The sequence below is a fragment of the Anomalospiza imberbis genome, chromosome 13 (assembly GCF_031753505.1).
Source record: "Anomalospiza imberbis isolate Cuckoo-Finch-1a 21T00152 chromosome 13, ASM3175350v1, whole genome shotgun sequence".
NCBI classification, from domain to species: domain Eukaryota; kingdom Metazoa; phylum Chordata; class Aves; order Passeriformes; family Viduidae; genus Anomalospiza; species Anomalospiza imberbis.
The window spans coordinates 10,165,536-10,182,177 of NC_089693.1; the positions used below are offsets into that span (position 1 = coordinate 10,165,536).

At 37.1% G+C, this 16,642-nt stretch overlaps 1 protein-coding gene across 1 annotated transcript in view; it reads right to left on the reverse strand.

The window, feature by feature from the left end:
• TRPM7 (transient receptor potential cation channel subfamily M member 7) overlaps window positions 1–16,642 on the reverse strand; it is a 52,522-nt gene that overhangs the window by 25,236 nt on the left and 10,644 nt on the right. Inside the window, exons 2-9 of the mRNA XM_068203845.1 lie at window positions 6,756–6,835; window positions 5,281–5,319; window positions 4,629–4,827; window positions 3,267–3,480; window positions 2,612–2,736; window positions 1,852–2,023; window positions 885–1,059; window positions 27–150 (exon numbers count right to left, since the gene is read on the reverse strand). Coding sequence (XP_068059946.1) covers window positions 27–150; window positions 885–1,059; window positions 1,852–2,023; window positions 2,612–2,736; window positions 3,267–3,480; window positions 4,629–4,827; window positions 5,281–5,319; window positions 6,756–6,835 — 1,128 coding nt within the window. The remainder of the gene's footprint in view (window positions 1–26; window positions 151–884; window positions 1,060–1,851; window positions 2,024–2,611; window positions 2,737–3,266; window positions 3,481–4,628; window positions 4,828–5,280; window positions 5,320–6,755; window positions 6,836–16,642) is intronic.

Here is a 16,642-nt window from a genome sequence, read left to right on the forward strand (position 1 = left end):
AAAATGTTATGGCAAGATCTACTTACAAGTTCTTTTTTTTTCATGCATTCCAGCAGTGTCTGAAACAAGTGAACTGCTTCACTTTGACCAAAGTTAAATGTCTTTTTGATGGTTGAAATTATTTCAGGCTCAGCACCCTCAGGAACATTTCTGAGATTGAAACAAACAAACAGGAAAACAATTGTTTTAGATGAACAGTAATAACAACAATGCATTTAATTAGTTTCAACATGTCCATTCAAAGTCCTGCTATCTATATGCTTATTACTGTTGCTGTGGCAAAACCTTGGGTAACCTTTAGAAAGAACTACAGTTACTTAACCTACAATTCGATACTACTGACTCCTAAAAGTAACTCAACTCTCTCTCCCCTTTTCTTCCCATACTGAGTTCTGAGAAATTCTCAACCAGAAGATTTTGACACAAAATAATAAACAGTCACTCCTCTGAGTACGACACATTTGTATTCTTAGCCTGGACAAAGCTGTTTGGTTTACAGCTACATTGGATCCCTGCCTCCCAAGGCTCAGAGATAGCCCCTGCAACAGGGACAACTGACTAGAAATCACCAAATACTGTGGAGCCCAAACACATCTCTTTTATTATTTGAAGCTACACTCAAAACAGGCAAGTGTCTTCTGCACTAAACAGAAAAAGCTTTTGTATAGATTCATGAAGAAATGGTCTCAAAGCTCATCTGTGGGTGACAGACATACATGAATGCCACACATCCGTGCACCTTGTCATTTATCTGTGTATGACAAGAACTGTCTGGACACAATCCTGTGTCTGGACACAATCCTGCTCTGGGATGACCCACTGTGGTCCCTTCCAACCTGGCCCATTCAGTGGTTCTGTCACAGTCTGGCACTGCTGGCACTTACCCCCCCTCCTCTGTTTGCTTGTGAACATAGGCCAGGATGTCTGCAGCTCTGCCAGTTCCTTCACACACCACCACGGGCACCGGAGGGCTCTCCTGAAGGAAGTCTAGAACTGTGAGGATGACGTTGGGGCCACCTTCAAACACAAGTGCCACCACAGGCACACCTTGGCCAATTCCTGGAAAATGGCAAAGATAAAATCCCGACAATGCCATAAGTGTATAGTGAATGCTAAGGCCAGTTCTACGTATTTAATAAATCAGGTTTGTCCTTTCTATTGAATTAACATTAAATACTGTCTGCCAGACATTAACTCTTGGTAATGCACAGTTTCAAGCACTTTACATTCTGGGCTGGGACACAAGCACTGCCAAGCTGGTCAATTCAACAGGATACAGTCTACAAAATAGAAAAGATTCCTCATGGAAATATTAATGAACTAATGCAGAAAACTGAAGAATTTTTCTTTTTGAATCTCCTCTTCCATCTTCCCCCAACAGTTTCCAGTGGTGACAACACATAAACAGTTTGAACATAGGTACATAGGAATCCTCTACTGATTGGAAATATTGCAAGAGCATTCCTGTAAGGGTCAAAATACATGTGTTGCTCCACAGCTGGGAAAACACCATACTGCAAACTGTGAAACTGCCAGTGATCAATGCCAAAACCATTAATTAATCAGACCAATCAGGACTTGGTGACAACACACCAAGACCTGAAGTGATTTACATTTGCTCTTACAAAGTAAATATACAACTTTATTCATAAAGGATACCTCTGTGGTTCCAGAGAAATCATAAATCTACCAGCAATAACTAGGGTCCAGAGCAGCTGCTGACATTTGCAATTTTAGACTTGAAGTATAAACAAAAGTTTTAATTTATTTTATTTTGTCATTCAGATGTTTGGTGCAAACACCTTTTTCATGAACCCCTAGTAACAGCCCTCAGGCACCAGAATTACTTACTTGCATGGATCCGTTGCAAATTAATAGTTTTTTCCAGTTCTCTTCGCAGTTTAACTTCTGCTCCATACTTCCCAACTGTTCCATCATCCACCAGAATGAAATGGGAATGGAGGTTATTTAGGACGTTTAGTTTACTTAATGGATTTAACAAGGTCTGATATGGAGCAACCACCTAAGTGCAAGCACACAACAATGTCTTTTACTTGCAAAGATTCACACTTGTTTCTGTGAAATTTAACTAGGCACAAGAACTGGTGGCTCAACAAGAAGCACTGACACATACAAGCATGCCTTGGATCAGGATACACCAACAGCTGCAGCTCTGAACTTTGTGCAGGGAAGCAGATAATTGCATCACTAAAGGATGCTGTTCTGAAGGGTAACAAAGATCCTTTGAAAAGGTGACTTTGGGGAAAATTTGTGACTTCTCCAGCAAACAGCAGCACTGAAGACTCCACAAACTTTTTCAACTTATTAACCTCTCTAAATGTGAATTCTCTGTAATACTTTAGCATTTTTGATTCGATGGTATCAGTGAGGGAGGAAAAAGGACTGTACTTCAGAACAAGCTCGTCCTGTAGCACATTTGCATTTTGCAACTTGTTTACAGTAATGATCTTGCATAAGTCACAGATGTCAGTGTATCCTCAGAGTAAAGCAAGTATTCCAATGATGCAAAGCAAGAGAAAAACATGCTTGAGCAGATGTGTCAAAAGTAAATGAGGTAAATCATTATTTCAGTTAGGTAATTCATCCTTACATCTCTTCCAACAAGGTCGTTTCTGTTTTCAATCACTCCCCACGGAGCAATCCCAATAGTGCAAATCTTTCGAGATGATCTGGAAGCGTGTTCTCTTAGAGCATCACCAACATGTTTTGCAACACCTGTTCGCGCATAAAAAAGATTCCAGTGCATTGAATGCCACATCTTACTAAGAATACAAATATTTATTTATGTGTTTAACTGTTTTAGATAACCAGGCCTTTAAGGATCTGGAAACTTACACACTACCAAAGAAAAGGCACTGTGCTATGTCTACTAGGAGGAAACAAAGTCATTCAACAAAACAAATATTAGCCTAGCAAGAACAAAAGACTTTCCAGGACATTACTGTACTTCTTTTTAATCACATTATGCTCTTCCTTGCTTCAAAACCAAAACCCAGAAAACAACCAACCAAACAAAACATAACCCAAAACACAACCCCTCTCTATAAGTTATTTCTCTTTTCAATACAAAACAGTAGCCCACTTTCAAATACATATGTTCAAAATGCATTTTTTTAATTTCATTTGACCAAACTCATTCAAATGTCTTTGTTTTAGGATGTAGCAATGCATCCATACATTAAATATTTTGGCTCTTGTAAAACTGTAATCCAGTTAATCGTGCACATTCTTTGCTAGCTCCTTACCTGTGTTCACTCCTCCAGTTATAATCCAGGCTCCTGTGGTCACTGCAGCTTTGATAAGACCTTTGCCAAGCAACTGTTTGATGCGTGGGTGAAGTTCAAATTTCTGCATGCCCCCATGGACAGATATAACAAGCTTTGGCAACTCCATCTGCCATTCTTTGAGCATAAGTTGCAGAATAGCTTCAGGCTTAGTGTCATATGACAATCGCACATACTGCAGGCACAACAACAGAGTTTAAAGGTTCAAATGTGTCAAAAGAAGAACCAGGATGTATTTCAGGATATATTATCCTACTCCTGGCTATGGAAACTGTAATTCACTTTCTCAAAACACAGCAGATGCAATAAATGAACAAGCTTCCCTTATATCCTCTATAGTCCAGATGTGACAGTTTTGAAAGCAAGTTTTGGAAAGGAAACAACTACAGAAAGAGCATGGTATTCCATCCTACTGGCATAGTGACCTAGAAAATGACTCTATGAAAGCACTGGATGATCTCTAAATTAGATTAAATTCAGAAGCATCTGTAAAAGGACTGTCGTATGCTGGGAGAGGCTTCTGTGTTCCCTGCAAAGAGTTGTACAACTGCTTGGTTTTCCTTCCCTGTTCCTGGTGGTAAGGAAACCTACATTTTTCAACAGAAAACTTCAAAACTGGCAGCTTTTTAACACTCTATGTTTAACAGCAAGATAAGATTAAGTAGATGGTTAATCAGCTACAATGCTGCCACATCTTCAGAATGAGCTACTAAGTAGAGGGAACAGTAGGCAGAAATTGAACCCTTTCTGAATAAAGTTCTAAATAACAAAACAACACTACTTCATTAAACAGGTTTGAGCAACCCCACTTGCACTCTGCAGAAGGAAGCCGAAATGAGTGGGCAGCCCAGTGTTTCTGTGCTCCTAGAAAAGGGTTCACAGCAATTTTAAGCTACACTAAGTACAAAGGAACCATACAATGCCATTAAGAATATGAGAACTGTGCCAAGGGCCCTTCTCTCACAGAGATGATCTGACCTGGAATACTGGACTGTCCTTAGGGCTTCTGCCAGCAGCTTAAAGAACACAGCTCCCTCACTCAAGCACTTTGGTTTGACCACAGAAGTCACACTGTACAAGCACCCCCTGCAGCCTGTAACTGCATAAGCTTTAAATAATTTCTACCACAACTAAAAATATTTTACAAATAGAAATTAGAAAGAATTCAAATCACAACAAAATGCTAGAATAGAAGAGGGCACTGGTTTGTCATAATAGAGGTGTTAATATTTTCAGCTTTCAATTTCAGAATTTGAATGAAGCATTCAGCACCAACATGGTTAGAGTAAGAAAAAAAAAGAAACAACAAAACATCATACATGCCTTAGCCCTGTAAGAATGAGAGCCACCTTGAAAGTTGATGACACCATAAGCATCAGTAGAGGTCTGTTCTGTGTGTTTTTCCACTGACCACTCTTCTATTTCCTGATTGTAGTTTTCACCCAGCTTCACATCGGAGTATTTCATAGCCAGACTGGCAGTGAAACAAGCATGTTGTCTGACCAAGCGGCCACAGCAGCACCTGCACCCAGAGCATGGAGAATGCTTTGGTAAATACTACCACTGTAAGAGAAAAGAACTTCCTTTATCGATAACAGGAACAGAACAGATGTAGAAAGGAAAGATTCTAGACATTACAAAAACCTCTTTTCCAGAGCGAGCTTTCTTGTCATAAATATTTACAGCAATAGTCAATTACAATACATATTATTATGCAAAACACTGAAGCTCACTAAGGCAGCAAGCTGGAGGCCAGGAGAAATTGCTTCTTTGAAGCCAAGTAATTTATATAACATTTATAACGCCATGACCTACTTATTGCAGACAGTTCTTTAAACATTAGTTGTATTTATTTTATATCTAACCTTTCACCAACTTGTAACTCATAATATTGATCAAAACTTTTGAAAACCCTATTATGAAAGCACTTAATGAGAAAATATTCATAAATATTGTAATTACAAAGAGCTTTTACCTGACAAGTTGCTGACAAATCTGACATCCTGGAAGGCATCTGTAAGAAATATTTAAAGATATGACTAAATTTCTCACACAATTCACACACAACAGTGAGCAATTTACCAACAGAGTGAGTGAGGCCATTCTTAGAAACTGAAGGACAAATTGTGGTGGGAAAGTTGTAAAGTCCATTGTAAGCTACAAATAGCTTAAACTGAAAGGGCAAGTGTTGAAGACCATTCTGTTCCTTGTTAAATGCTCTGGAAATTTTAACAGCTTCCTAATTACTTAGTTTGCATTTGCAAATTTTCCATGTGCTGCAATTGTGGCTATAAATTCTAAAAGCTTCTCATGTCACATGATTTCAAGGAATGTGGTGAATTATTTACAATAATTTGAAAATTCTACAGCATTTAGTTCTTTTTCTGTTTAAAAACAAAGTACTTAAATGAAAAACAGTAACCTGCCCCAGTATAACAAAAGAGATTTATAAGTGTTTTTTAAGGAAAAGAGTGAAATAGAAGTTTTCTCAGCCTCAGAAGAAAAGGTTTCTCAGCTGCTGTCACATATATGAAGCTTAAGAAAAAAAATGGTGATCTAAAATCCATAATTACAATAGTAAATATTATGGGGAGACAAAACTGCCTTAAAAATACCAATTATAAATCTATTTCCAACTTGACTTTATTTTATCTGTGACACAAATGTCATGACTATGCACATCAAACTCAATCATTGTAGGAACTCTTAAATTATACCTGTAACACTTGGTGAAAGTCAGCTAGATATACACTAGAGTTACCATTAACTTGCTTGATTTCACACCTCTAATTTAAGATAAGGTAAAAACAGCCTGTGAGATATGATAAATATTCTTGGCCTCAGCCTCCCCTCTAGAAACATATTTCCCCATTTTTCAGCCTAGTTTTTTTTCCTTTAAGAACTTAACATTATTACACATGACATGAAATCTGAACAGTTCCCATTTATCTGTTTTCCCTAGAAGCAAGTACTTCTTCAGCCTTTTTTTTTTTTTTGTAATTTTTCTCCACCCCCAATTCTTGGTTTTCTTTATTCTTCTATGAATTCTTCACCCATTTTTTCTACACTGTCAGGTTGATTTTCACACTTCACCCTACACTTACAATGATGCTTTTTAAATTCCAGTAGAGGACATCTCTATGAGACTTTCTGACTTCAGAAATTTCTTTTTCACACCCCCCTCACTATAAACAGATCATAGACATCAGTAGGAGGAGTGGTAAGAAGCAGCAAAGGGAACAGGGGAAGAACATTTTTTCTGAGATTTCTGCAATGCCAAAGTACTTCCAGAAAAAAAAAAATCCAACTCACAGAGCCACAATGTCCAGTCATGAAAGCACAAACCCCAGACAGTATTTCATACAAAAAACCAGTCTAACACTCATGAGAAATCTGACTTTTTTTAACATTAAAGAGCAGCAATGAAGTCTTGCATAGTTTCTCATTTACCTGTGGGGGTCTTTTGAACTTGGTATAATATACACACACTCCCTCTTCGTGAAAGTATTTTCTATCCAGGATTTCTGGGACTGAAAAACAAAAAAAATCATAGTATTATAAAATACAAATCACATACCTTTGCAATGAAAAAAGCTTTTTAAGGAAAGAAGAGTTGGAAGGGGGTTTGCTCTCTCAAAAACTAACAAAACCATGTATAACCTTATAAAAGCATCTCACACATCTCTCCAAAAGCTGAGACAACCAGAATCATTATGTAATTTATATACAAATCACTTAAAATCAGAACTAATATTTTTCAAAGCTAACATTCCAATAGCAAAAATTTGTCTATGTACCTAAAAAACACCCCATAAACAATTTTAAGATACACTATTACCCTATCTTGCTAAGAAAAAAATATCATGTAAAATTTTTTTTTAATTACCTGCATTAAACTGAGATAATACTAATTTCATCTATTTCCCTCTTTAATGAAGTAAAATTTTCACCTTGGAATTGTGGGCAAGGAAGCTTTCTATCAACACTGGCAATCTTTTCAACTAGCAATAAATAGGTCATAACCTTTGTTCTTCATCGAGATACTTTTCATTTCAGTAAATGAAATTAATTGGGATCTCTGAACTGTGTTCAAAGGTTAAACTTGAAACATGTTCTGAAACATGAAATTAAGCATGTTCATTACTTCAAATGCTTACTATTCTAATCACTGGACATCATTTCTTTCAGTTGCTTTAAACAACCACATTAACATTATCTTACATAATCTTAAGTTAGTTGCTGAACAACATCAATGCATAATGTCTGTGTCATGTTTCAGCAATACATTGGGAAAGAAATTCAGACAGGACTTTTAGAAATTAAAATAATGAAAAAAATCTTGGAATGCTAATTTGCATCTTATGCAACATTATTTTAAATCCTCACTGAGATTGCATTTAAATTGCTTCATTGCTAACAGCAAGGTGCTACATTTACATTTTACCTTTAGAAAAATTTGATAAATTTCACACTGTTTTATTTTACAAGAAAGGGGAAAAAAGACTGATGGATATTATTCACAGGTATCTAATCAGAGGTCTGTGGAAGTGATGAAGAAATTAAGACTTTTGGGTTTTTTTAGATTTTAAGAGAAGTTTAAGATGGATGCATTTTTCACTCACTGCAACTTCAAAATCCATTTAAGATAATATGGAGACATTATTACAACTAAGAATGTACCAGCTAATTTTAATAAAGACCGTCAGAAAACTGCTCCTGAACTGCTCACCCTCTTTCAAAACATTTCCCAGACTCAGCAGATCTTTCCTACATTATTCATCATGATCACCTTCCAATATTTTGCTTTAGTGAACTTTGATGATGAATTTATCAAGACAGCAACAAACTGCTGCTCCAGATTCTGTCTTCACATTAAGAAGTCCTTTGCTCTTCCCAGGAGTAGGGAAAGTTGCAGAGTAAAGGCACTTCTGGAGACAGAAAGAAGGAGAAAATATGCACAATCCACAGCAAAGAATCATGGAAGGAAAAGCAGGACAACAGAAGGAGCGCTCACACAGTGCATTTCATATTTAAATTAATCCTTTACACACCTGGATTAAATTAAATAGCCAAGGTCCATTTGTTACTGTCCTAGCTCCTTTCCCTACACATAGGAATGAATGCTGTAGCAAAGGAGAAGGAAGGCCTGGCAAGGGAAAAGCAGGATATTAAACATTATATGCAAATCTAGTGTTATGGAGGATTCCATTACACCATTCCATTTGTGGTCCTTTTCCCTCTATTTTGTTTGCTGGAGATTTTCTGGTGTGTTTCTTTTCATTCTCCTCTGAAGCAGAACCAAGTGACTGTCCCCTAAGAGGCTTGTCAAAGAAAGAAAAGAGATCTCTTCCTCTGCTGTCCTCAGAATTCATCTTTTAGCAGCATCTCCTCAGTTGTTTAGCAAGAAAAGTGTACCATCCACCACAAAGGAGCTGAGTATTTCCTAGGACACCTCTGCCTTACAAGAGTTGGGCATAAAACAGCTCTCTCTCTTCTCTACCTTTATCAGATGATTAGCACTGTTACAAAAATAAACCTGATATATGTTTATACGTACATTTATACATGTGTCATACTAAACATGTATTTTACATACAGAAAGTAGTCCAAATTTTTAGCTCCTTGTTAAGTTTTTTTTAAGCACTATTAAGCTTTAGCCTTTGTGAGACGAATCCCAGTTCTGGAAGCTACTTTCTCCTGCCTGAGTCGCCACTGTTTACATGGAAATTTTTATATTTAATTTCTTAAAACTGAGCATTACTTTAACACTGCAGCAGTTTAAGCTTAAATCTGCAGATCCTGCAGAATATAAAAAGATACAGAAGAGTAATTTAATACTTAGATGTTTCAGCCAGCTGGCTAAAACCACACCTTGAAGCAAGAGATCACAGGGATAACACGCTAGATGTTAAAATCCAAAGAATATAAACCACAAGCAATTGCGTCAATTGCTCCACGCAATATTGTTTTATTATTAAGTGGTGATCAAAGCTGGGGACAAGGAACAATGTGCAACAGCACTTGTCATAATAAACACATCCCAAAAACAGAAAAAAAAACCAAAATAAAATTAACCATTCATCATTTTATCTCTTAAAGAATGTAGTTTTAACCCCTTATCAAGGATTTCTCAATTTTTCAACTGTGCAAATATTTTCAGCACATATCACTACATTTTATCAGCCACCCCAAGTCAGTTATTTATGTAGAAGCAGCTCTGTAATGTTATTAAAATGTACTTGTAACTTCTTAGTAAAATTAGACTCTCTCTAGAAGCATGCCTGTATGCTAATTAATCTTTATTGCAGAAGATTTTATATAGAATTTGGTAATTTTAGAGTCTTGTTTTCTTTTGAGAGGGGAAAAGAAAAAAAGAAAAAAAAATACAAACCAAGAAGAGAAGAGAACTGAGTGAAAGACAATTCCCATATATGGGTAACAATCACATTTGAAATGCAGAAGTATTGCCTTCCATGTAAATTATTACATAATGTTCCTGTGATTACCAGAAAAAGGAAGATGCTATGAGGACACTGTTGAGTATAAATTAGTTGTAGCAGTTACCTCTAAGAAATACCCCCTCATCAGCTAAAGATCAAGTTAATACAGGAGATTCAGTCAGAAGTCAAAAATCAATATGCAAGTTATCAGACTGTTGAAGAAAAACTGCCTACTCTCACTGAAGCTTTTTCATCATCTGAACAGGATACACAACTCCACCCCCTCAAACTCTGTTTCCAGTAACAGGCAGCTCCTGCTGCTCCAAGTGCTCTGTTTTCACAGTGTATTTTTAGAAGATGCACTTTACACCATGGTTATGGGTAACACGGGTCAGGAGCCTTTTAGCAAAAGGCACAAGTAGCAACAACATATAGAGATCTACTTCTCAACTGTTTACTTTCTTTCTTTTCAAAACTGTGGAAGAAAAATCTTAGCTTCCCATATTCTTTCCTATGCATTCTTGTCACTCTCAAGCTAAATAAAATTTAAAACTTACAAGAAAAATTGTAATACAATTTATATTATTCCTGAACTATCTTCACTTTTCAGGTGAGTCTATGAAAGTTTCACCACATTAAGACCTCTCAGCTGGGAGGATCTTGTCTACACACATAAAAATTCATAACTTTTACCTTTTTGGAAGAGGTAACTACTACCAGTACTAACTAACTAACTAACTACTAACAGTACCTACTAACTCCTCATCCCAGAGAGGCCAACAAGGCTTTTGCACAGACTTTAAGCTGTAGGTTTCACAAGATACCTCATTCTAGTTGTACTGATTTCTGAGCAAAGTCCACTGTGTCCTCCAGTACTTCTGAAAGAGTATCAAGAAGCAGAAAGCACACAGATTTGATTCAAATATCTAGAAGAGATGATTCACTCTGGGATCATGATTAAAATAAATACTTCATACTACTTTAAATAAATATGTCCTCTCCCAACAGTTTCACCAATGCTGAAATAATTCTAATTGCTATTTGAAACAAAACTTACTCAAGTACTTGCTGAACTACAAACTCAAGAGAACATGCCCAATTATTTCTGACTTCTGGAAGTATCTAAATGCCAACATAATCCCATGGCCTTTTGTAACAGGTGGAAGTTTTACCATAGCCATATTAATATTAACTACGTTTGACCCAGCAATAGCATTAGCACTCCAAAGCTCCAATAAGAGATTATTTAAATGTACCTGCTCAAGATTTATATGTTATCTTTACTGAAATTCACACTGGATAACTTTAGCAAGTCTCTTTGTAGAATGAAATATTTACCACAAATTAAAATTTCAGGTTTTGCATATAGCAGGTGAAAAAATAAAGTAATAAAAAAAAAAAAGAAACCATCACCAAAGTACAGTATGAAATCAAGTCTCAGAAATAAAAAACAACCCCCTAATACTCTCCCCCCCTTCGGTTCACGTATTTTTAAGAGCCTCTCATTCAACATATTAAAAAAAGAAGACAATTAAGTTCTAGCAATTGATGCACAGCAATATGGCAAAGCCTTATCAAGCAATTGTGAAATTCTCAAAGTTTATTCAATAGGTTTGGTCTGAATTATTTTCTCTATAGAAAGTAAGCCTGTCTGCTTGGCAAGATATCAAATGACTTTCATGATTTTCAAATAACAAATATGGCAGGTATAAATAATATTTGTAGCTGGCAATCCTGAACTTCACGCACAAAGGGATCCCAGTTTATTTTTTCTACTCTTTTGTGATACTGTAAACTGTTGTAAGATAATAAGTTACAATACTGTAACAAACAAAACTAAAATTTAATTTTTCCCAACTATAGTACCCTGAAGCCTGCAACAGCCCACACCAACCCAGCAGTTCTCCTGAGAATTTTCCAATAAAGCTCCCCACTGAATCAGGAAACTTACCTGAATTAATAAATAATTTGCTAAACTGTGACCTTTGTGGAGGGCTGATAATGGGGATTTTAGTTACTGATAGCATAGACTGAGCTTCAAATTTAGAAATCATATCACTTTCTACACAGTCTCATATTTCATCTTTCAAATCTCTGCTTACACCATATGGCAGCTCAATACTTTCTCAAGAAGACCCACCAATTTTATTTGTCCTTTATTTAAAAATTAATATAGATTCTATATTCTTTCTTCATTGCCTCCAATTTTCCAAAACATTTATTTTCCACCTGGACAGAAGAAAATCCAGGAAAGTTTCAGCAAGCCTGAAAACAAGACGACAGAGTGGAAACTACGCGCAGCAGGAACAGTCGTGCTAGCGCTGCCGCAGAGCAGTCCTATCTGTCTAGGTCACTTAGAGCCAACAAGATAAATTTCAAAACATTTCTAAGAGACATACTGTACTAACAATGTCCTTTAGCTTGTCTATTCAAGGAATTGTCCACTGACATTGTTCCAATTTGAAGTTACTGCTTCTTATGTAACTATACATGCCACACACACTCTTCGTGACTTACCAGAGGGTCTCTTATCTGAGAAACCCACTCCATTATCCAAACACGTGCTGCACCATGGGACTGACCTGTGATCCCTGCCCAGACAACCAGCCCTAGCCAGGCACTGGGCTCCTGCAGCTATAGCTGGAAGGCAGAAATTCCAGACAAACCTCTATCTTATTGCTTTCATGCTAGATACATTGAATAAAGCCAAACAATTGTGATAAATACAATATCCAATTAGGTTAATTGCATATCAAGTAGTTTAGAATTCATAAAGCTTCTTGGGGGAAGAGGAGCCATAAATAAAATGCACTAAATTAAAAGTTTTAAGTATGTTTTAATAATGTTATAGAGCCTCCTCTACATCAATAGCTCACTGAAAAGATGTCTAGAAAGTGCTTCAAATCCTTAAGGCAGTAAGAACCACACTCCAGGTAAAATACCTGAACTTGTTTTTAGGAAAAATTAACTGGATGATACTGAAAAATGTGCACCCCAGGATGAGCCGAGTAACTAAGCCATTTTGTATGGGGTTGAGAGCTGGCTGAAAGAAAGTTACATCTATCTACCAAAGAAAATACTTTTGTATTAAAAATACCAGCAGAGCACATCTCAGTTCCTCAAGGAAATATTTATCATTCAAGGAATCTCTTCAAAACTTCAGCTATCTAAGCAGATGGAAGGAAAAAAAAAAAAAGGTAGTTTAATGCCATATATTTGCTACCATTTGGTTTAAACTCTTGGCTCTGTCAAACCCCAGGCATTTAATTTACTAGCTTTCCCTTCAATTTAAAGTTACATACTTCTGTAATTCTAGTTTGGGGGTTTTTGTTTTCTTTTTTAAAAGAGGGGGGAGAAAAACAAAGCATTTAGGCAACTAGTATTATGAACTATATTTAAAAGACTCTGACACAGAATAACAGTGCTGTCTGTCCAGACAATGCACAACACACACAGAGCACCTACGAAACTTGTTCCTGAATCAGTATCTACAGTATCAGTCAACCTCAGTTTTTTGTACTGACTTCCATAGAAAGTATGGATATGTGCAATACTCAAAAGACAGAGGCTCAGACATTATCCCAAAGCCAGAAGATATTTATGCAGTGCTTCAATGCATCCCTGTAAAGAATGTCACTCTAAGGACTGTTGCTTTAATCTTAATTGTTGTTTAATCCACTACAAATGAAAATTTTTGCGAGGATATTTTACCTGCTGCATCAGGATTACTTATTAGTCTAAAGCAACAACCAGCTTCATCTACAAGAAGTTGGTTCTTTTCTTTTTTTCCCCCAAATGCACTGGGGTATCTCTTGCCACAGAATGTCACCAGCTCAGCCAGACAGAGCCATCAAGCACAAAAGGGGTCTCTGCTACGCTGAAGATCCTCTTCTAAATAGAACAGCTTACCAGGCTTCACTGGACTCCTAAGAGAGCAAACAGCTCCTGTTTCTGGATTGAAAAACTTTACTAGTGAAAATATTGCTAAAGTCCTGAAAACAGATTGTTTGATAACAAAAAAAATACTGGGTTTACATTAAATAAAAACTGTTGAAGCAAGCAAGAAAAGAGGGCAGTCAGAGAAAGCCCTCTGTCAAATCTGCACATGGGAAGCAGATCTCAAGTGAGCCAGAGAGCAAAGATAAGAATCTTCCCCTCAATGGCTCCCTCAGTGCTGAAAACAAACCTTCAACAATCCTATTTTTTATTAAACAGTTCAGGAGATTTGCTCTGAACAGATTCCACAGCAATCCAGGTCTGTAACAGAGCAGCTATTGTTTTATCAAGTTCTTCTCTGATGTAATGAAGCGACCACAGAAGTCCCTGAATCCACGTGCAGTTTTGGATGCAAAGGGTAATCAGGATTTGTCAAAAGGGATTTTTACAGCTCTCTCAAACTTGATGAAAATTATTCCAATCTGCTATTTGGAGAACAGGCTGGTTTTGAGAGAATTATTTCACTGTACAATTACAAAGCACATAATTCAGTTGTTTAGGGATTTTTTTCTGCAGATTCATTTAATTAAGAATACCCTAAATTCATGAACAGAATGTAGCATTATGAAGTGGTGACTTTATCTGGTGATGCATCAGAATAGAACCCACAGGCCTAATATTTTTGATATATTTTTATTACATTCAAACTCAATCCACTTCATCTATATCGTTGGGAAAGTTACCTTCAAACTGCAATACAGGTCTTTCAGTGGAAAATTCAGAGTAAATGCAATGTATTTTGAAAGAAATAAATTTATTTAATTAATAGTTTAAGGTCTCTGCTGCTCTGCAGTTAGACCAGCCATAAAATTACTCCTCTTTTTCAGGAAGTATTACATTTGAAAATGCATACACCATCCACACAAGGCATATTAATATGCACCTAGAAAATATTTCACAACTGATTCTACAGTATGAGATAGCTCAGGTCACTATGGAATGAACCATCAATTGATTTCAGAAGACAGTCACTCACTGGTGTAAATTTAAGCTCGCTTTTTCTCACCTGATATAACAATAAACACCTTCCGAGTTAAATGCCCAACTACACCAGATACAGTAATTAAACTTGCTAAATCCAGAGACTCCCTGAAACTGTGTCAGCACAACAGATGGCAAGCTGTTCCTGAACATGCCTTCAGAAAAGACGAGGGGAAGCAAGGAGAGAAATGCATTTTAATTTTTATTTTCCAACAACTTTCATTGACAGAATTTGGAATTTTGGGAGGAAAAAGAAAATACAGCAGAAGGTAAACCAGTTTCATTGCTGTGAGCTGAAGTAAATTGATTTCTGAATAGCTTACATTCATAGTCTTCCCAACTAACGAAATACCAAGCTAAAAAAATTTGCCCCTGCTAAAGAATCTATAAATTACTTCCTCCGAGTTCACAGACCAATCACATTTCGATGCATTCCATAAAGTATTTCAAAGCATATACTGAAGTTATGACCTAGAAGCAACAAACTAGTGAGTTTTCAAAGGAGATGAAAATAATTCTTTACTCTCTAAAACTTAACTCCATGGATAAGAGAAAAGGATAGAGAAAGACTGTGTGGTTGTAACTACAAGAAATATAGCTACAGCTTTTCAGCCAACATTTTCACTCTTAATATTCACTTTGTTCAAATGATATTAAAACAAAATAAAAGCCAAACAAAAAAAATCATGGCAAAGTACATAGGAATGTCTGCAAGCCGGTCATACAGTCTCTGCTTCTTTCTGACAGGGTTCCTCACTAAAAATCCACTTTTAATTATGTTGAATGACCCGTATAAACCAACCTCAAATCTCTTGCATTTTCAAACATCCAGCCTCCTTTCCCTTCCTCATCCACAGTGATACAATTGTACAGCCTGCATTCTCCTCACCTCCCGCAGCACCAGAGATTTTGCTGCAGTCTGTGGTCATTCTGACCCTACCAGATGCAGACTGCAAGCCTACACATTCTCTTAAATAGGACCAGCAGGAAGGTAGAGTCAGCATTCCTACTCACCACACACACAGAATGATGCCAAGTCTTTTTAAGTCGGTCAAAACATCTCTGTGCGTATGAGGGCTGGTGCCTCTCCCTGGTCCTTTCTGCAGGGACAGATGGGACACACTGTGCTGGCTGCTGAAACTCCTGCGCTTCCTGGCTCACCAGATCTCCATAAAAGTATTTGTTTGGCTCATACCTCACATTTCTGGCAAACGCTGGGCTTACCTTGCACGTGCCACAGAGGGCGTATGAAGAGACAATCCTATAAAAGCTGGATTTATTTTTGGAAGGAATGAGGCTTGGGGCATGGTTTCAGCAGTAAAGCAACTCATAATCTGGATGTGGTTGCTGTCCTCCTCAAGCAACCTCCAGTCCCTTCCACATTCACACAGGGAATACAAGTCACAGATGTAAGAAAGGAGGCAGTGGTGGCCACCTCTGGAAATAAAGCAGTGGGAAAGGGTGCGTGTGACCAGCCAAATAATTAATCCTGCCCTCAATTTGCTTCCACTTTGTTCCCTGATGAGAAGCCTCAGCTCTGGCAGCTACTGCTCCTAGACAGCTTTACAGGCTGCAAACCCCTCACCTCGTGCAAAGGATGGACTGCAGCGATATTTGAGCTGCAGATTTAAGGAAAGTCCTCCCTTTTCTAGTTCATGAGGTGCATGAACATCTGATTAATTCAGTATGTGCTGAAGCACATTACAACTACAAAAGCAAACTGGAAGGGTGGATGCTGTTTGTCCTGCTCTGCCACTTTCTTAGCCTGTTCAATTTACAGATCTGACTTATTTTTCATGTCGTACAAAGAAAGACACTTCTCTATCATCACAGCAAAGATTCTGGTGACTCCTGACTTAAGTAGGCTATTATTAACTCACTAGAGCAATGGAAACTTGTTATCACTAAGGAATTTTTGAC